Raw genomic sequence first — 21,271 nt, forward strand, 5'->3', positions numbered from 1 at the left:
TCCAGCCTGCAGCTTCCATATGATTCTCAAACACAAAACTGAGTAAATTCTTAGCCAGACGAGAGAACCATCTGTTCACTCCCCCACAGATGCACCAGCTCACCGAGAGTCCTGGGCAAACCTTCCAAGAGTTTCCTCATCTAACCAGATTGTTGCTCAAATCATCCTGGCCATTTCAGAGTTAGGCTCCATCCTGTGATTTTCTACTGCTGTCCCTGGAAAGGGCATTGATTTTTCACCATCTCCACAGAACAGCCATGGAAGACAAACTGGAATGTCCCAACAGATAGGAATCCTCCAATCCCTTGTTTAACTCCTACTGAAAGGTCACTGAACAGCTGACTGAAAATAACTGGCTGCAACTAACGGTTCTAGAATAATCACGAGCAGGTTTCCAGGGCAAAAAAGGCAGGGGTGGGGGGTGGGGGGGCAAAAATCCAAATGCATGTTTTCATTATAGTTACAGAGGAGCCATGATGGGAACCAGTGGGAAATGCCATTATCCTTGAGGAAAATGGCCCCTGCCCACTGCCCACCCTCCCTTCCTGCACCTGGAGGAGTGGAGCTGCCCTTTGGAAGCTTTCCCCTGGCACCTTGTCCCTGCCGCCATGCTTGAGTGGGAAAGGGCCTGAGTTAGCTGGTATTCATTCACTAGGCACATGGCGTTAGTTATTTCACATCAGAAAGCATTGCCATGGAGGCCAAGAACAGAAGTATTTGCCAAGGCTTCTTGGGAATAGCAGAGTCGCCTTTGTTGAAACAAGGACGTGTGATGACACCATTGTTTAAACCCTTACTGGGGCCTACGCTATGCTAAGCACGTACAGACATCACTCATTGAATCCCTTCAGCAATCCTGGAGGGTGTCATAGGGTTACTCCCAGAGACCTGAAACCATTTTCCTAAGATTGTACAGCCATTCAACGTCGAGTTGGGAGTCAAAGCCATTTCCATCAGAGTGCAAACTTCAAGCTCTTGAATGCCCTTTTTACCCTCTCTTCATTGGAAAGAGAAAGGGATGATGGAAGAACCAGTTTCTCCCTTTCTCTATATTTGGCATAAGCAGGAGAATGATGAAAAGGTTCTGTTGTTGTTTTTGTTTTCTTGAAAAACTTTTGGAGGAGTGAAGGCACGAAGAGCCTTATATTGTCAAACTCCTGTATTCTTATCTGGGAAAAAGTTTCTCAGGATTTTGACAAATCATTCCCAAATTTATATTAACAAAAACCAAAAAAGAAAAAAAAAAAGAAAAAAGATGTTTTGCTTACGTGACATGTAATAGTGATACGCCATGAAAAACAATTTTTGTAACATTTGGGACCAAAAACAACCTGAAGCAGTTGTTCTGGTATTTATTTATTCTGGGAAGTCCTCAATGAAAGTTTAAAGAAAGGAAATTTGATGAGTGAAAGAAAACGCAGCCATATCCCCCGTGCATTTTCCAAGCTGTGGGCTAATACACTTTCTATAGGAGATAAGATCATATTTCTGTGTTGTTCTTACAGCCTGAACTTGATCTTGTGAACACCTACTATTTCCTTTTCACTTCTGGTGTCAGCCATGAGTGATGGCAGGGGAGTTAAAAAGAAAAGGGGAACAGCAAACATACCAATCGAATTTACATAAAAATTATCTGCAGTTGAATTGTACAGTTTGGAGGCACACTCAAATAACGACAAACGACTTGCAAGGATTATGCAAAACTAGTAGTTTGCACATGTGAAATTGCAGTTATTTGACCATTTCTGACATACAAAAATAGCAATTTTACATAGTTCATACTACATGTTAACAAGATATTTTCTATCACTTTATCTTGCTTGGTATCAGCTGTCACTTGTGTTACATTATTCTCTCTGCTTACATAATGTTGCAAGTTGGGCAGGACACCTGTTTTAATTTCTGTTTTGCAGTTGAGGGAAGTAAAACACTGAGTGAATAAATAACTCCTCTAAATTCAAAAAGCTAGTTGGACCACAGAATCTTGATGCCACAAGGGACCTGTATCAAATTAGAATGTATTGGTTACAATTCACAACAACAACAAAAACAGAGGACAAAACCCAAAATCTCAAACTGCCTTAAGCAAAACAGAACCGACATAAAAAACAAAATCGGGATTTGATGATACCTGTAACCCAAGAGTTTAGGATTGGATTCCAGAACTCAAATTATGCCATCAGGACTGGGTGCCCTTTGGTCTCAACACTGCCTTCTGCTGTGCGGGCAGACGTTCCCCTCCTGTCCCCAATGGTGCCAGTGCTCTTGGGGATGTATCTCGCAGGTTCAAACCTCATGGAAAAGAGGAGCATCTTGGAACCCTCATTCCCTGAAGTGCTCAGAGCCTCTCTGCTTGGAGTAGATTAGGCCCTGTGTCCACCTGATGCAATTACTGATGCAAATAGTGAATGCTTTACTTTGGTTGAGCAAGCCTGGGTCCCCTACACGCCTCAGGCTGTGAAAGACTTCCCTGGAACCACACAGAACAGACGTGAGGAGACGTCTGTGCCAGAGGACGTATGGCTAGATACTGAGGGCAACGTCTCCAGCACATGCTCACCGTGGCACCTTAGAGATCACTGACCTTATGTTGCTCTTTCTATGAGGAAACAAAGCTAGCCACATGCCTCCTGCCTCCCGACCGTTGTCACTTCCCACATGGTCCCTCTGCCTCCTACATGGCCTGTCCCTTAGTTCCAGGCAGCTGTCTGTGAGTCTAGAAAAAACAGCCTACGGGGAAGGCTCTAACACCCCTGTTTCTTTGCAGTGACAGGCAGGAGTCACAGCAGTGAACTGCAAGACCACGACAGTGAGGGACAGAAGGCGGCACCTGCGGACCAGTTCTTTCCTGCTCTGAAGTGGCAGCCATACCAAAGTGTTCCTTGGCATAGTTTATTAAATAATCATTACGAAACACTGTAAGTGGCCTGAGGAACCCCTTGCAATGGGCTGGTGAGTGAGGGGAGAAAGACAGTGCTAACTCTTAAGACTAAACCCAAATATTTGGGCTTTGCTACCACCCCTGATCAAATGGGATGGGTCAGTGAGAAAGTGTGTCTTACTCCTTATGTTGGTGTTGTTCTAGATACTCTTTATTGGTTCCCTATAATGATCAATATGGAAGTTAGCTAGTGACCTCTTATCCTTCATCCTTTATTTTCCTCTCCCAACATGTGATTCATACATGATTTCTAAACTTGCAGCTAATTCTCATGAGGCAATTGCCAACCAAGCATATTCTACTTTCCATGTATTCACTCCTTTTGCTTTGCATTCTAACTGTTGAATAGCTGGGACTTGGGTTTCTGGCCTTCAGGAGTCCAGACTGGTAGTTCTAATTTGTTATAAGTTACCCACTAAACAATGGACGGAGGGGCAATCTTGCTGAGATCACATTATAGTCTAAACTAAAAGCTAGAAAATGGAGATTTCCCAAATTACTAACATTTAATCCCGTAGTTAACTTAAAATTCCAGAGAATACATTTTGGGGACCACAATACATTTTTAGCTAGTGACACCTTCCTCCCCCAATATCTATGCTACGAATCAGGATTGTCAAGCTCATTCTCAATATACCCTGCAGCAATCATAGTCCATAGTTTTGTATTCCAAGACTGAAATCAAACCGTACAAAATATCCTTAAATGGAAAAGTTTCATCCTATTCTTACGACATTATAGTTTCAAGAAACAAATGTGGACTTGTGCATTATTGCTTTTAAAACATTCTTTAAAACTTTTCTTTATTCCTGAGGATATGATTTACCCACCTAAGTCTTCTAGAATTTTCATTGATTATAAATGCCTCCTTACAACACGAGAAAATGTTAATGGTTAGAGAATAGGATATTTTCCAAGTAAAAAAATGTGAAATGAGAAATGCTGCCCTGCAAACTTGAGGGCCTTCGTGGTATTTTCCAAAATCAAATATACTTTTTTTTTCAAGAGCAAAACTTATTGCTAGGATTTTTATGTTCAATCAACTAGAAGGAAGAAAACTTTTCCTTAAAACAAAATCTAAGGAGTTAAACAGATTTTGGGAGTTGGTGTGTTTCATAGGAGGCAGAAAGAAGCAAATTGCTAATTGTGTCATTGGAATGTCACAACTTTGCAATTTGGCCACTGTGTGCAGTTAGAAAAAGTAAGTCCTTAGGTCTTGGTTTTGAGTCATATCCTTCATTTGATTATCTTTTGGGGAATGTTCCATGTTTATCTTAAATATGAAGACCAAGGTATGAAACTGTCACACACAGGCACAGATTTTTAATTGACACCTTTAAAGCTTCCTAGTCTCTATGCATCTGAATTAATTGAGTTTTTGAGGTAACTGTTATCTCTCTTCTTACTTGAATAGACTTTTTTTTTTTAAGTTTATTTGAGCAGCCAATCTATGATCCACTGATCTGGAAAAATACGAAGAACAAAAATGATATCAATTAAAAGGTGTAGAGGTATATTTATTTTGACGCCATAATTCACTTAAGCCAAAAAAAAAAAAAAAAAAGAAAAAGAAGGAAATCTTCATCTGGCTTCGAATCAGGCCCTCTCAATTTCACTACTCATAGCATTGAGATGGAAAATCACTTGTCACTTCTTTGATTATTATGTCTGAGTCGTTAGGAAAACATCGTTTCACTAAATTACCTAAAAGCAATAATGTTAGGGGATTGAAAATGTATCAGATCTTTTTTTTTTTCTGAATGATATTAAAAACCTGTGTTAAAAAGAGCTTTTGAAAAGCCAGTTTAGTTGACTTTATAATTAACTTTTGATACCGAAAACAGAATTGTTATTCTTAGGTAAATAGATATCTATAACCAGAGATTGGGGTGTAAGATTTGGAATTATCTTTAAAAGTGTACCTATTGGGTGATTCAGTTTCTGTACCAGCCGTCCTTATATTTTCTTATATATATGAGGCTAATACTCACAACTGAACTGTAAACCTTATCTTCTTCCTTCAGAGTTTTTGACAGTGAAACATGGAAAATCACAAAAGATATTTCCTTTTTTTTCTCAACCAAGATAGTTCTTACTACCCTCCGTAGTAAAATCTATACAATTCAAGCCATCTAGCCTTTGGATGAGCAAATTAGCAGATTAGTTCTAGAAACCCGAGTCAATGTTAAGTTCCGATGGCAAAAGGCATGTGGTCTGTATCAAATTCTTCATTCAGTGGATTTTCCTGTTGCTGCTGGCGGGTACTATGATTCCGGAGGCTTTGACTGATCAGCTACTTGAGGGTCATCAATGACCCAGTGAGTTGATTCATTGGGAAGGGGCTTGACTTGCAAAGAACATGAAAATAGTATTTACCCAAGAGACCTACTAATATTTTCTGTCTCTGGAATTAGAGGAAAATTTAGAAACTCTGTGTTGTTCATTAGGATGGCAGCCTTCCACTTAAGAGCCCAGGATGCAAAAATCCACACAGTAGCAGAGAGCTAGCAGAGCAGTTCGTACTGCTCTCCTCCTCATGTGGTCCTGGGAAGGAGCTACTTTCCTGAGGAAAATCCCACATTTAGAAGCCTTGATGAGTTAAAAATCATGTTCCATATCCACAGCATGTCTGGGAAAAACTCATCAAAGAAGTTTTCAACTTCTATATGCTCTTCTGTATTTCATCAAGTTATACATTTAATATGTTTTATTTTTATTAACATGTCAAATATTGAATTAATTAAATATTTAATTAAACATGGAGCTTTGCTATTGAAAATGATTTGATAAAACAAATAAAGCTAGAGTCTGATTAGCCACTCAACCATCATTCCATTCCTTTCTGCAGAAATCACCAGCACAGTAGGTTTTCAGTGCTATTGCCAGGTTGGGTGGATAAAAAGGAAGTGACCATTGAAAACAAGTTTTCAATTAGTAACATGCCTGGCTCTGGTTAATCTGGTTTAAAGCTATTCCTGGTATTTCTTACCTGTCTGCTTTATTCCTATGACCACCAGTAGGCTGACTATTCGTTCGTCTGAGTGACCATTTGGGTGCGGTGTTGCTGGTAAAATTTAGAGACTTCTTTTTTTAAAGGAGGAAAGAGATAAATTCTAGCCCAGATATTTCACAAGTCTGAGTAACGCGATGACTTCCCAATTTCTAGTCTCCATTTCTCTATTGTTTGGTGAAGCCAAATTAGAAGTCTAGAAAGCAGAAAGGGAAAAGGCAGACTGAGGAAACAATGCTTCTGTTTGGCAAGAATTGTGCTCCTTCCTTGCGAGAAAAAAAGCTGTGAGAGAGCCAGCTGTATTTTGAAATATCATTTGCATTTCCTCACTAAAAATTCACAAAATTGATTGATTAAATATAGCAAAAGGCACTTCCTGCAATATATTTTCTTGAAATGTTTATGCAATTAATATGGTTAATGAAAGAGAATGTGTAGAAAATATTTGTAAAACTGGTTTCTTGATTCCTCTTTTCATAGACCCAGTATAGGATATCGAGTTGTCACAGACAAAGGATTCACTTTTTCACCAGCGGATGAAGCTTTTGTTTGCCAAAAGAAGAACCATTTTCAGATAACCATCCATATCCAAGTTCGGGGAAGTCCAAAATTTGTCAAAACCCAAATGGGCCTAAAGCCAATAGAAATGTTTTACTTGAAAGCTTTTGGGGTTAAGGTACGTCTTTTATTTAGTTCCATTTAATTCAGCCAACATTTATTAAGGGTGCCAGTTGTCTATTGCTGCATAACAACCTACCCCAAAACTTAGCTACTTAAAATATTAACCCTCATTTATGTGGGTCACAAATCTGCGACTTGATTAGGGCTTTGCTCTGACAGCTCATCTCTGTTCAGGAGTCATCAGCTGGGACAGCTTAACTGGGCTGGGATCCAATTTGCAGATGGCTCACTTAGTGTCTGTCTGGTAGTTCATGCTGGTCATTGTCCAGGAGCGCAAAGTGGCGGTAGCTGGGTGGCCTTGGTTTTCTGCATGCGACCTCTCTCTGGGATACCTTGTGCCTCCTCACAGCATGGCGGATAGGTTCTAAGAATAAATGTTCCAAGACACAGGAAGCAGAAGCTGCCAATTTCGTTCACTTGGACTCAGAAACTGGCACAACATCACTTCAAACTGCAGTTTTATAGTTTTGCGTGTGTGTAAATCTTGTACTTCTACTAAATGTATTCTTAATTATTTTATACTTTTTGATGCTGGTGCATTTTCATATGGAGTAGATTCAACGTTTTCACCAAATTCTCAAAGAGGTCCTGACTTAAAAAAGCCAAGGAACCACTAATCTTGTCAATGCCCCCCTCCTTTCCAGTTTAACAGAGAGGGGAGACTGAGGCCCTGTGTGTTTTGCAATTCATTTAAGATAATAAATGACAGAGCTGGGCTTAGAAATCAGGTAGGATGTCTTCTGAGTGATCAGTAAGTATTTATTAAATTACTACCTCAGATCCAGTGCCTTTGGGAGAGGAATACCCATTGTCCACATGTTTTATTCTGATCATTAATCTGGGCTTTGGCACTGAGCCTCCCCAAAATGGGGCTAGACTGCTAAATACATCAGGTTTTCTTAAACCAAACCAAACCAAACCAAAATACAAAACAAAATAAAGGCAAATACAAACAAACAACAAAAATGCCACATTTTTCTGATTTTGGAAATAATGAGTCATTGTGAAAATTTTGAATACAATAGAAAAATATGTAGAAGAGAAAAAACTTAATTCATATTTTTGATCCACCATTTGGTAGCCTAATTTTTCCTTATTTTTTCTGTTATTAAAATTAATCATATTGTTAATATATTGTAAAAATAACACTATATGATATTAAAGACTCTAACAACTGTTCACAAAAATGATCATTTTCTATGGCATAGATATACCATATGAATTCCTGTAAGTTTTATTTCCAATTTTTTGTTGTTAATGAAAATGCAGTCAACATCCACATATACCCATCTTTGCATGAGAGCAAATTCCAGACAAGGAATTTACACATCAAAGATATAAATGAACACTTTTATAACTCTTGATGTAGGTTGCCCGATTGCTTTTCATCAAGTTTGTTACTGTGAGAATACCCACAAGCCGTAGATATCAGGGCAAATCTCACCATGCCCTTGTCACTTTTCACTAATGACAAGAAGAGTTTGTAGTACATACTGAATAAATGTCATTTCCTATATTTTATTTTTATCATGATTGCTTCTTCTTATTCGAATGTAAGCTCCTGAAGGGTATAGATTTCTGTTAATTTTGTCAATTGCTCATCTCTAGTACTGTAAGGAACGTCTGCTGTATAGTAGGTGCTCAGCAAGTATTTATAGAATGAATGAATAAATGAAGGCAATGAATGAATGAATGGATGAGCACACGCATGCATCCTTTGAGCTGCGTTGCTCCTATGTTTGGCTCTTGAAGTTTCAGTCACCTGCTAGCCCATTCTGTACTCACTGTTTACCTGAAATACTCTGTTGTCTTGTGTTTTCATGGTGTAGTTTTACAGGTATTTGTTTCTTCTCTCACCAATAGCACACTGCTATTAGGGCCATTGTCTTATACATCTTTTCAGCGACTTACCCAGTGCTTAGAATAATGCCTTGGAAAACTTAAGTACTGGAACATTATTTGCTAATGAACATTTTTACTAATAAATTAATTTATTAAGTAATTATTTTACTTTATGTTGTTCCATACAGGTAGAAGCCACCAATCAAATAATTGCTATTGAACAGTCCCAAGCAGATAGAAGCAAAAAGATTTTCAATCCTGTTAAGTAAGAATTTCTTTTCTGAATTCCTTTGTGAATGTTTTGGGAAGAAGGCCTATTATCCAATTTATTTTGCTTAGTTAAAATGAATCCTACTGTAGAAACTAGTAATAATGTGTTAATGTTATTGAACACATGTTTAACAACAAAAATAAAGTAGGTAAAATGCATTGAAATAACTGCAAAGAATTCCTTATAAAAAGCTCCATTTTTAAAGTCAGTATTATTTTTATAATCATTTACTACTGACAGCCTTGCTAACAACTTTGCCTCCTTGAGCTAGATTATGGATATTTAATTTTTCATTTAAATCAGCACTACGCTATTGGAATTAATTTCAAGGTTCTGGATCCATGCTTTGCTTACAATTCATTGTTTTCTTATTTCTTAAAGCTATGTTGATAGAGTTCCTAATGGGCTCCAAAATAGAAAGCGTACAGGACTGGGATTATCCAAAGCAATATGGTGGTCCAAAGTGAAAGTCCCCTATAGAAAGACTTAGGACTAGGATTTGCTTTTCCACTGATTTGGCTGGGATGCCATTGAGACGTCTCAGTGTTTTGACCCTGAGTCAGTCCCATTTGGGCCGGGAAAAAGATGGTCCCTTAGCTGGGACAAAAGAGGCAGGAACTCAGCCTGACGCTAAGTGGGAGCCACGTGTAAGCACAGCTCTAAACTTGCCCGGTGCATCTGGTTCTCCCTCATTCAGGCAGGCTATGTGCGGTAGTCCTTAGGAACAAGCGGCCTCCCCAGTCAAGCCAAGAGAGGGCAAAGATGGGAGGAACCAAGAGAAACTGCTTTAGTCAGGAGGCGAGTGCTATATTAACAGTGGCAGAGGCTCAAATGAAGTATGTCTTTTCTCCCTATTGTGGAGGTAAAATAACCCATAAGTGGTATAGGGAGCATACTGGCCTTATGAGTCAGAAACTCTGGGCTTCAGCTCTGGCTGAATGAGCATTTTTTACCATTCAAGACTTATTCTGTGGCCTCTCCCGGAAACCATTTCTGGCCATGCTGTGGATAGTTTATTAAAAATCAATAAATGAAATAAACTGTCCTCCACAGTGTGATGAGAACTGGGGACTGAACATACTTAAGAATCTCAGACTGGGTTAGATATGATCAAAGACTCCACATTCTTTTCCAGTCTCTTGGTATTTCATGCTGTTTGTTTTAGAATCGACCTGCTGGCCGACCAAGTCACCAAAGTAACGCTGGGCCGACTACACTTCAGCGAAACCACAGCAAATAACATGAGAAAGAAGGGGAAACCAAATCCTGACCAGAGGTACCAATGGCACTGTGTCCGTCCTGCGGTGACCAGAGCTTTGTCTGACCGGGCAGCCTCCTCTAGAGACCCATCTTCTCCTCTGGGCCCTCCTAGCCCACAAATCGGGCCCCCCCTCAGCCACTTTCTTCCTTCCTGTGACTCTTTCAGTTTATTAACACTTCTCACTTACTTCTCCATCCTCATCCCTGCAATGCCCACCCCCCACCCACTTGCCACGAGTCTCTGGAGTGAGCACACCTCACAGCTGTCCAAGGACCGAGGATTAACTGCATTTCTCAAATCTGTGTGCTGGTCACAAATATGCCCTGAATCCTGCAGCTTTACTTTAACCTTTTTTGGATTAAAAAAAAAGAAAAGAAATTTGCATTAATGATTTAGACCTGTGGTTCTCATAGTGTGGTCCCAGGACTGTCAGAGATACTGGCATCTAGACACTTATTAGAAGTGCAAGTTCATAGGCTTCACCCAAGACCTACTGAGTCAAAAGCTCTGGGGTGGGGTCCAGCAATTTGTATGTTAACAAGCCCTCCCGGTGACTCTGAGGCAGGCTTGTGTTTGAGAACCACTGGTTTTACAATATAGGTTTTGCGGTTGGACAAAATTGAGTTTGGATATTTGATACTGCCATTTACTAGCTGGGTGACCTTGAGCACGTCACTGAACCTCTCTGAGACTCATTTTCCTATTCTGTAAAATGGGGACAAGAATCACATCCTATGTGTACGGGATTGTTCTGGAGATCTACGGGAAATAAAGTAGATTAACGGCTTAGCCCGGTGTATGACATGGTAAGCGCTCAGTAGATGTTAACTAATAACAATAATAATTAATAATAATAATATAACAACAACAATAACAATTATTACTATTACTGATTGATTTTAGATACAAAGGAGAACTCTTGTTCTCTAGGGATTGGAGAGTCTATAGAGTGTTACCGAGGAGGTTGGTGACGTTTTTCGTGCAGGTCTTAAAGCAAAAGTTTCTCTGATAAGGACAGGATTTTGACTTTCAAGAAATGGTCTGATCTTAAAAATGTCTCATCAATGGTACATATTAAGAAGCAATTGAAATTACAGGATGAAAATTGCCTTGGGAGCAATAGGGGAAGGTCCGGGGTTTTGACTGAAGTCATGAGTAGAGGTACCGGGAACACAGCCAAGAGCAGGTTGGGGTGGGAAGGGTCCCGTGTGGCTGAGCAAACGCTGCTGGGTCTCCCTTCATTGAGGCCTAGGACATGTAGCTTGGGTGACTCTGGACCAAGGATCCTCTAAGATGACTTCCTGTTGTGCAGTGTCAGTGAACGGTGCTGTACTGAGGGCCCAGGAATGCCACCTGTGCCAGGTCAGCACAGATGGCTGAGTCCAGGCCCCCAGCAGGATGTCTCCCCAGTGGAGGCTGCTTTGGGGCTCACACCACTGTGCACCAATACCTCAGACTGGACAAAGGGTGGACCCAGAACAATAGTGAGTAAATCAACTGCGCTTTCGTTTTACAGGAGGGGCAACTTAGAACAGAGGAGAAAAGCTTTAAGTACACAATCTTTAAATGGGTAAACCCATCTAGGTAAATTCACTATTGTGTAAGTGTGGGCTGGTGTCTGATTGCACAAATTATGTCTCTGTTCCCTGATGTGTTGGCATTGGTCTGCTGTTTCTGAATTAGATACTTCATGTTGGTGGTTGGACTGTATGCTGCTAACCAAGACCAGTTCTATCTGTTGTCTGCCCACATCTCTGAAAGGATCATTGTAAGGGTAAGCTCAGTTCTTTGACTTTTCTGGATCCGACATGCTTTTCTCCCTGAGAAGTGGAATTTGCATTTGCAGTGGAATGTTTGAAGTATGCTGTTTCTCAGTCGATACTGAGGATAGTAATAGGAAATACTCTTATTTTAGTTTTTACACAGCGGTTCTCAGCCAGGAGAACTTCTGTTCTGCAAGTGTCATTTGGCAATGTCTGCACACATTTTTGGTTGTCACAGCTGGGGGTGCTACTTGCATCTAGTGGGTCACGGTCCAGGGATGCTGCTGAACACTTTACAATGCACAGGACAGCCCCCCACCGCAAAGAATTGTCCTCCTAAAATGTCAGCAGTGCGGTGGTTGAGAAACCCTGGTTTTTACATTACGTTCTAGGCACTGGGCTAAATAATCTATATACATCATTTTACATGGTTTTACATTTGTATTCCGTTCTTTACACTCAGAGGAACTGAGGAGCAAGAGGGTAAGAAACCATTTGTGATCACACAGCTCGTAAATGATGGAGTCTCATTCCAACCCAGTTCTCTCTGACCCCAAAGCTCACAGGGCAGGGAAAGGGGTGGGGAGGCATTGCATGCCCCAAAGTGATGGGTGACTCCAGCGGCATCGGGGCCCCTGCCTGGCACATAGTAATGGCTCAGCACGTTTTGCTGAATGACTGATTGGTCACAGCTGTGGACAGGATCTTGGCAGCCACAAAAACATGACTGTTGGCAGCTGCAGCTGCAGCTGTGTGAGGCCAGGCTGGCCACTACTGAGGAAGCCAGGGGCATGAGGGAGCAGGTAGCCACAGGCCTGGCAATCCCGGGAGGGGCTGTGTTGTCATGGGCCTTTGAAGTGACACAGGGTGGACATATGAACTACTACACGGATGCCCACACACGCGGCCATTCCCAGGAGGCCTGAGGACAAGATCTGCCCATTTGGGAAAGTGAGTCTTTCCTTGCTTGCCTTGAGCTGTTCTGAGACAAAGGGCCTCTCTATGTAAGTCTTTTACTCAATTAAAAATAATAAGCTACCTCTTAGTGGAAATCCTTAAACTATGTCTCAAAGTTTTAATGGAGGTGAGGTAATGATGGAAATGAGGTAAAACCCTGATGTGTTCAGATGTCCCAGGGTGTGGGCTGGGCTGTGTGCCTGCCTGCCAGCGTGCACGCCCCAGGCGGCGCTTTGTGAGGCCTGACCTAACCTGTGGCAAATGAGGCTCCTCCAGGAGAAAGGCAGCTGGGGCCCTCTCCCTTATCATGAGCCAAGGGCAGAGTTTCCCATCCCTCCCTCAGCAGGGCTCAGTAATCTGGGATTGCTCTGTGCACTAATGGATCTGATTTTAAATAAAGTCTGGAAACCTAGGCTGCTTATTGTTTCTGATTTCTCACAGGAAGGAATAAAGACAGACTATGCCATTCTTTTCAGTTAGCAGAGATTGGATGTCACGAAAGTGCTGCTCTGAGCTGTGTGACTCCTGCTTGAGTGGGGCAGTCTGCTAGTCACCTGCATACTTTGAATAATTTACCTGGTGTCTAGCTTCCTCCATTTCCTGCTGGCAGCTCCTGCAAAGCTATATTCTGGCTGCTGTGCAAGTTCACCAGCAGCAATGTAAGAAGGAACCCCACTGTCTAACATGCTGTTATCAAAACACTGTTAATCGGCCACTCCTCATATCCAAAACACAATGATAATTTAACTCAGAATGATGACTTTGCGAAGCTGAAAGTCTCTGCACTTCATATTTTGTATGAAAGCTAAAAAACATGCAGTTGTATTCAGTATCGATCAGGTGTCATGTTGTTCACTGAAGTTTTATTTTTAAAAAATAATTCTATTCCAGATGTGATTGCTTTCTTCTAGCCATAATTTTTAGTTAAAGAGAATGCCCTATTCTGTAAATGTGCTGGGTAACCAAGGGTTACCATAACAAAAATGAGAATAATAATAATGGTAATAGCACAAACCCCATCCCCAAACTGGAAATATCTTATTGATATTATTTCATTCTAGCCCCAAAATGCAGACGTGAAAACGAATGCAGGCTTTTGCATCTATTTAATTATTTAACATTTAAACCAACCAAGGAAAAAAACTGAATTTCAGAAATGGCGATGTCGCTTCAATCAGTGAGTTTTAGAAATGTCCATACAATACATTTCAGCCCCTGTGAGCTTCCAGAGCACTTCATACAGATATATGCATCATGGGTTGGGCAGAGAGCAGACCAGCCTACATGCTACCAAAAAAAGCCAGATATGCCCTCTTAGGCCACGGCCTGGCTCTGTTAGTTTGAGCTCCAGAATGAGGGAAGAAAAATTTGACAATTAAAGATGTTGCAAGACCTGACCACATTAAACCAAGAACTTTGAATTGTATTTAGCAGATTCATTTTCAGCCCTAAGAATCATTCCTCCCAACAACAGAGAGCCACGGAAGGGTGATTATATGAGGGTTGGACGAGATGCGATTTCAGGCCTCCAGGAGGGGTTCAGGAGACCAAGCTTGTCAGAATTCCCCTTGGAGAGAGAATGGTGAGCAGGACCTAGTAAATCCTTCTCGGTCGTCAATCAAAGCAGCTTTAGAAACATACTATGGTCCTGTAGTGTAAATTGACCAATTTAATGGAAATTAAAGTTTACTCCAAAAAACAGATTTATTTCCCAGGGGTGTGTTTCTGGGAGCATTCCCCAGCGGAGCTCCGTCAGACTCTCCTTGTTAATGACTAGGCTTTCCTTCAGCTCCACTTTCTTTCTAAAACACATCATTAAACCTGGTCTGGTGCTGTGTTGCAAGCTGGAGGCATGATTACTTTTTTCTGCCTTTCAAAGATGTACCAATTACCTGGGTCCTACCCCCACAGTTTTTGATCAGTCGGTTGGAGATGCCTGAGAATATGCATTCTCCACAAACTTCCAGGGAAGGCTGCAGCTGCTGGCCTGGGGACCACACTTTGAGTAGCATGGCGAGAGAGCATTTCAAGGCCCATTTTCCATAGCCCTTTCAAAGGGTACAAAAATTGGTTTCTTAGGAGCTGCCTTCCTCATTTCAAGCTCTGCTATTACACTCTTTGGCTACTCCTTTAGAAGCCCAAATAATGGTAAAGCAGAAAAATTCCAGCTTTCCATTCCAAACTTAGAGCAAGCCTCAAATTGCTATTCATTGCTGTTTCCTATTCCAAGCACCTGCAGAGGGCGCCATTTACATTGTATTCTTTGTGCACAGCTGTTTCCGTCCCTCCCCCCAACGGTGCAACTCTGCAGGTGTGTTGCTGAGGAGAGCAGATAAACTGTTTACGGGTTGAATTGTGGTTGCTATTCACAGCAGAGGGTATTGAGGATGGATTTGAGACTATCCATCCTCATTTTTGCAGCGTTCATGTACAGATGATTTCAATAAATTCCCACAACACTGTGAGATAGGTAAAGAAGACATTATTATCTTTCTTCTTCAGAGGAGAAAACTGTACAGAAAGGTTAAGTGACTGCTCTGAGGTCACACAGCCAATTTGTGTCATAACACAGACTAAAATGTTCAGGTCTTCCCTAAACATATGACGCTGTGGGATATATAAAGTATTTTGGAAATTTTAATTCATTTTGGTGTTTGCTATCAATCAACCACTATAATTCCAGAAAGTTTTTCAGTGATTCCATTACAGTTTGACACATTAAGATTCTGGATACTAGAGAAGGACAATAAGTTCACAGATTTTATAAAAACATTTTCCACTATGGATGAGGACCCCTCCTTAGAGCAATATACTTAGAATATCATAGATCTCTGGCCCTTTTCAAAATGATTTGAATGTATTTTAGGGATTGAGTGTTTATCTGATGAAAGTCAAGTGAGATTGTTGTAATTGTTTCAAAAAATTAAATTTACTTACATCTGCTGTTCTGTTATCAGTTACCAACATGATAATAATTATCCCAAAGCTCAATAAGAAAAAAAATCCATCACTGTCCTGTTTTGTTTCCTTGAAGTGGCTCATTATGTTCAGAGCAGAGCAAATTCCATCAACATTTTATACAGCATACCTTTGGATTTAGTTGATTGCTTGCTATAAAAGGATTTGAGTCAAAGCCAATTTGCCATTCACAGTCAAGGGGGCTCTAGGGACCTTACAGAAAAGCTCTTTGTTCAAGTGAATTCACACAAAATAATGTTCAACATTGTTACTTTATATTCTTTCACTGCTTTTGTCTAGCAAGTGTCAATGGTTGAGTCTTCCAAGCAGCTCAGGGTTCAGACAGGTGGGAATGAAACAGGAAGTCAAAGACACCTAAAAGTTCTTTCACTGAAACCAAACTGAAAATTACACTTTGTGGTTGCTTTTAATTATTATTTTCAAATTGGTAATACATGCATACAGTAAAAACATTCAAATCATACCAAGAGAGTGTATGGTGAACAGTAAATCTCCCTCCCACCTCAGTTTCTACATCTGCTAGTCTCCATCCTTGAGGAAACTATTGTTATTGGTTTCTTGAATGTTCTTCAGAGATCATCTATGCACAATCAGCAGACATTGCAATATCTCATATACCACCAGAAAGGCAAGAACTGAAGACTTTGCATCAATGCTGACTTTTTAGATAATCAGGGTCCCTACTGTTGTGTCGGAATTTCTGACACCCTGCCTCAAACACACAAAAATCAGATTTAGAAGGATAGGTCATAATTTTGAAAACCAACTAATTTTGTTTGTAAGGATTTTGAGGGATTCAGAGATCCCTGCTTAAAGGTATTCGGAAATATATTCAGCAGCTAAAGGAAAACGGAGAAGAGGGAAGGCAGTACGGTGGAAAATCCTTCAGCAAAGAATTTTATTTAAGAGTAAAAGCTCCAAAACTTTGTCTGAAGTTTCACTTGGATTTTCTTTGAAGACTGAATTCGGCCAGGGCTACACCTAGGCAACAGCACAAAAAGGCAAAGTTAGAGTCATTATTTAATAGTCAATGGAAGCATAATTTCAGCTCCAGAACTTACTAGCTTTGTGGCCTTGGGCAATTTGTTTGTCTTTTCAGAGTATCCTTTCAGTAGCAATGAAAAAAATAGTACATATCTCGTAGAATTGTGGATTTGCACACAACAAATGTAGCTGTAATTATTCTTCCTCTAGGATCACCTTTGTTTAGGGAACAGTTGAGGTGTATTAAATATATTTGTATTGTCATTTGCTTGTCAGTTGAGTATGAAATCATAAATATGAAAGTATTTTGAAAGTATAAAGGGGCCAGCTAAATGCAAAGTATTTTTATTTATCTGAGCTTTAACGAGCTTGTAATCTTTTCTGATATAATGTTCTGGTTTTAAATCATTGGTATTATTATCCCTGAAAAGATAGTCATTTTGAGTTGTCTTTTTCATCTTCCACCCAGTATAACTGACACATTCTCAATTCCAAATGCATTTAATAGAGACTGGATATTCCAAACCAGGGCACACTGAGCTCCTGTTCATGGGGGCAGAGCAGTTAGGGTAGCCTCCTGGCTCTCCTGGAGCCCCAGTTATTTATCAGAATGTCCCATCCAACATACTATGACTCTCAAGTGAAAGACTTAAGAAACATTGTTTTCCTTTGCTCTGAGGTATAAAGCGATCATCTATCCCTGCTACTGTAACTTTAATTGTAATATACTTATGTATTTTTCCAGGCCTCTAACCCTGGGCAATTTGAAAATGACAGTGATGCATTGTGGCAGCGAGGACAAGTTCCAGAATCTGTTGTCTGTCATGGTCGAGTGGGTATAAACACAGATGCACCGGACGAAGCCCTGGTTGTCTGTGGTAACATGAAAGTGATGGGGACAATTATGCATCCGTCTGACAGCCGGGCAAAGCAGAATATCCAGGAGGTGAGCATGGGGCAGGCCTCGGACACGTCCTCTGACCCCTGAGTCAGATGTGCTGGGCCCTGCTGGCCTCTGACATGCCTCACACGGGCCATCTCTACATGTTGCCTGTGGTGTGCGACTGCTTAACAATTAGGAGTGTTGGAGCCCTTAGGCATCGCTGCTGAAACCATAACGCAGTTCCTACCCAAGAGAATGGACTTACCTGGCAGGAACAGTGGGCAATGACAGCCCAGCCCTGGCTTCACAAGCAGGAAGTCTCTGAGTTATTTTCCACAGGCCAGTGCCCTTCCTTCCACGCATTGTCAACTGCTGGAGGTGGCCTTTTCCTTTCCCTCTCCGAATTTCCATCTCCCTGTGCATCTTCCAAGCGCTGTCTCAATCCATTTCCTGCTCGTATTTCTCCTCAGCCTCTCCAGCCACTTCCTCCCAGGCTCCCCGGCACCAGCCCTGCCAGCCAGTGTCTGCCCCACGCATCGTCTTTTTCTGAGCAGCAGCTAGAGAAGCTCCTCTTCCTCAGCCTTCCTAGGTCAATCCCATCAGCTACGGTGCCAGGTCAAGGCTGTCTCCCTCAGTGGAAAGGCAGCCACCTTGTGGAAATCAGACACTTTGGGCTAGAAATCAGGACATTTTGGGCTCACCCTGGACAAAACGCTTAACCTTGCCAAAATTCAACTGTAAGATGGAAATGGTACCTCTCTCCCTGCCCTCACCGAGCCTTGAATACTTTTTAACCTGTTGAGATAATAAGTACTGAATCGTCTGGGAAAGTCACAACTGCTGTGAAGACCGAAAGGACTATTAGGATTCCGATGCTAGGTCCTTCCTGGTTCCAGCTCTTCCACCATTTACCTGTTTTCCACTCACTGCTTCTACCAGTTCCCCACCTTCTCACTCACCCTGCTTCTTCTGAACAGCAGTGCGCTGTTAAGCCTCCTTTTCTCATGCTTTTTGAGTTAATAGGAGACTTAATCTGTAAATCATTGGCCATTCTTCCAGACTACATTCCTTTCCCAGTGCAAATCTGCAATGGTTTTTCTAAACCAGCCAAGGAATGTTCTCCTTTGCCGAGAGGATTCCAAAGAGTGGTTGTAATTGTAGACTTTTATGCTGATTGAGACGCTGCCGTTCATGTTAGAAGAGCTGTGACCTGCTGGCCAGATGGGAACTCTTAGGGCTAGGAAGTTCTCACATACATTTTCAGATCCCGGTCCTAGATATTGTGCTTTTGCCTTTCAGAGAGAGAGAGAGAGATAAACTGTCTGTGTTTCAGAGAACGCCAGCTCAAACTTATTCTTGCAATTGGCTATACAATTCCCCACCAGGTCTTATCTCAATGTAAACTGAAGATGACACAGGGAGAAAGTCCTGCACAACCCGCCTGCTACCAGGCTTTCTCCAGAACTTCATTTACCAAACATCTTCAAATGGTGCTCTCCTGGGTGTGAAAAGAATGTATTGTCTTAAAAGGACAAACTTCCCTAGCGCTTCTCAGATCTCTTCCAGGAAGCCTTCTCCATAAAGCGAAATGCTATCCCAATGCAGGCTCTAAATGTGAGGTTCCTGTATCCCCATCCTGCTCACAGCAGCATGATGTTGTAAAGAGGCCACTCTGCGGTGGGAAGCTCGAGTTTTCATCCTGATTCTGGCAACCACTGGCCCAGGAACTTTGGCCCTGAGATAGCCTATGCCTCTGTTTATTCTTCTGTGAACAGGGAAGGCTCAGATTCATTTTACCCAGGTGGAGGGCTTTTTCTATTTATATGAAGCAATTTTTAGCTATATAAGGCTAAGCAAATAGATTTGTTATTATTATTATTATTTAGTTATAAAAATGAAAATTATACGTAATTCATTTATCACATTATTTCATATTAATATACTTATTCTTAATAGGTCTGTCCACATTTAGGAAACACATGTTTCTAGAAATCTTGTCTGTCCTGTTGGCCGTTTAGGACAGACAGAGAGAAGATGGTAACACTGATGACAGTGCTGGCAGATGTGTGAAGTTCATCTTCACCTCTCCCTGCCTTAGTTTTTCCAACTTGTAAACATGAGAGTCGTTCTTCCAAATGTGCTGGGAGGCCACCCTTGGTTGATCCGATCGCACGCCTAGGACGAGAAGCATGCGTCCTTCATTCTTTAAAGTTGCACGGTAACCAGAGCTGGCTCCTGGGCGAGCCATTGCAAATATAACGGCCAAACATTTTGCCCAATCCCGGGACCGGGGAAAATGAATATAGGTTGCTGCCTTGCCCTGGTTTCAGTTGCTTTGCAGATATAAAGCACTCGCACATCCTGCATAGGGGGCCCTGGGGGAGGGGATATCTGGTGCTCATCTGGACAGATAGCCAAGACACAGAGAAGATAAAGCAGATACGATTGAAACCTGTGAAACTGAAGCACTGGGAAAATGAAGTCGCCGAAGAGGAGCAGCTTAACTTACCCAGACAATGGCATTGTGCTTATCGATGTGTCTCCAGACTGCAGAAGGTAATGCAGCTCTTACAATGGAAACCGAACAAAATTAGGGTGAAAAGGCTATGCTGAAAACCAAAGGGGTGTGAAGAACATCAATGTCAATGCAAACAAATAAATGAGGAAGTTGAACGTTGAAGGCGTCAGTCAAATTCTGCGGAGAAGGCTGAAAATAAGGCAGCCAAAGACTCAAAAAATAAAAGCCAGAAAAAATAATCAAAGTGATATGCTCAAAAATGTGTTTCTCCCAACTGCACCAGCAGTGAGCTAGTTAAAGACAAAAGTATGAAGAGCTCAAGAAAGTCAAACATGCAAAGTCTCCCCTTCGGGCCACAGCCACATGCAGAAGTTCCTCCGCGTGGGGTAAGCCAGTGTCACTCAGGCTGCTCCTGATGGGAGACTGATAGTGCTGGCTGTGGGCCAGGGCCAGATGACGTCTGACGAGATCCCTTTCCTCGAACACACTAGACTCCCACGGACTGGAATGTCTTCCCTGTGATGCAATTCTTGAGTTAATGATAGAAACCTTGGGCGGGAGGCAGCGTGACAGTAATAGCTGTTAGCATTCATGGTCAGAACTTTCCAAAACTGCTGCGGGCAAGATCAAACCAGACACCATAATTCAGTTTCTAGCTTCTTGCTCAACGCAGATGACGAGCAAGGCATGGCGTTAAGTGCTGGTCTGTGTGTGGTTCTTGACGGAGAATTCCAAGAAGGCACAGCCCTTGCCTCAAGGGCTTTTCCCAAGGCCAAGTGTATACATAGGGAACATGCAATACGAGCAATTTACATTTAGCTTTGGGAAGTCTACAAGCCAGAAAGCAGAAGAGCATTTTCCTAGAGAAACGTTGTTATAGAAGGTCTTTAGATCCCCAAAGTAACCCTCAACATTTTCTTTGGCCAAAAATCTGTCTGAAATACAAGGGCAATAGTACTATAGAACCTAATTGCTATGTCTAACAGTATGTCTTTGGGGAAAACTCATTCAAGGCTCCAAGCTAGACACCAGGGGTCATTTTCCCTCTATGTAGCCTAGACAGCTTGAGGGCACATCCTTCTCGGCTTTCCATCTTCCGCGAAGAAATTGACACTGCCTCCACTTTGGTCTCCCATGGGGGCTCACGCAGGAACCACAGGGTAATGAGAAGTAGGCAAAGT

The 21,271-nt window shown here is 41.6% G+C and overlaps 1 protein-coding gene and 1 long non-coding RNA gene across 4 annotated transcripts in view; one reads left to right on the forward strand and one right to left on the reverse strand.

Moving 5' to 3' along the window:
- Positions 1-21,271, forward strand: part of MYRFL (myelin regulatory factor like) — a 107,680-nt gene that overhangs the window by 51,251 nt on the left and 35,158 nt on the right. For all 3 annotated transcript variants that reach the window (XM_019748994.3, XM_074325425.2, XM_019748995.3), the window contains 6 exons: positions 2,768-2,918; positions 6,432-6,627; positions 8,663-8,739; positions 9,911-10,021; positions 11,690-11,780; positions 17,435-17,635. In XM_019748994.3, coding sequence (XP_019604553.3) covers positions 2,768-2,918; positions 6,432-6,627; positions 8,663-8,739; positions 9,911-10,021; positions 11,690-11,780; positions 17,435-17,635 — 827 coding nt within the window. The remainder of the gene's footprint in view (positions 1-2,767; positions 2,919-6,431; positions 6,628-8,662; positions 8,740-9,910; positions 10,022-11,689; positions 11,781-17,434; positions 17,636-21,271) is intronic.
- LOC141570074 (uncharacterized) lies at positions 15,350-20,186 on the reverse strand. Its single transcript, XR_012493917.2, has 2 exons — positions 20,082-20,186; positions 15,350-18,864 (listed from the first exon to the last, which is right to left on the reverse strand). It is a non-coding gene; the product is annotated as an uncharacterized LOC141570074 (long non-coding RNA).

This window comes from Rhinolophus sinicus, chromosome 1 (assembly GCF_057876585.1).
Source record: "Rhinolophus sinicus isolate RSI-liver-muscle chromosome 1, RSI-T2T, whole genome shotgun sequence".
In the NCBI taxonomy this organism is placed as follows: Eukaryota; Metazoa; Chordata; class Mammalia; order Chiroptera; family Rhinolophidae; genus Rhinolophus; species Rhinolophus sinicus.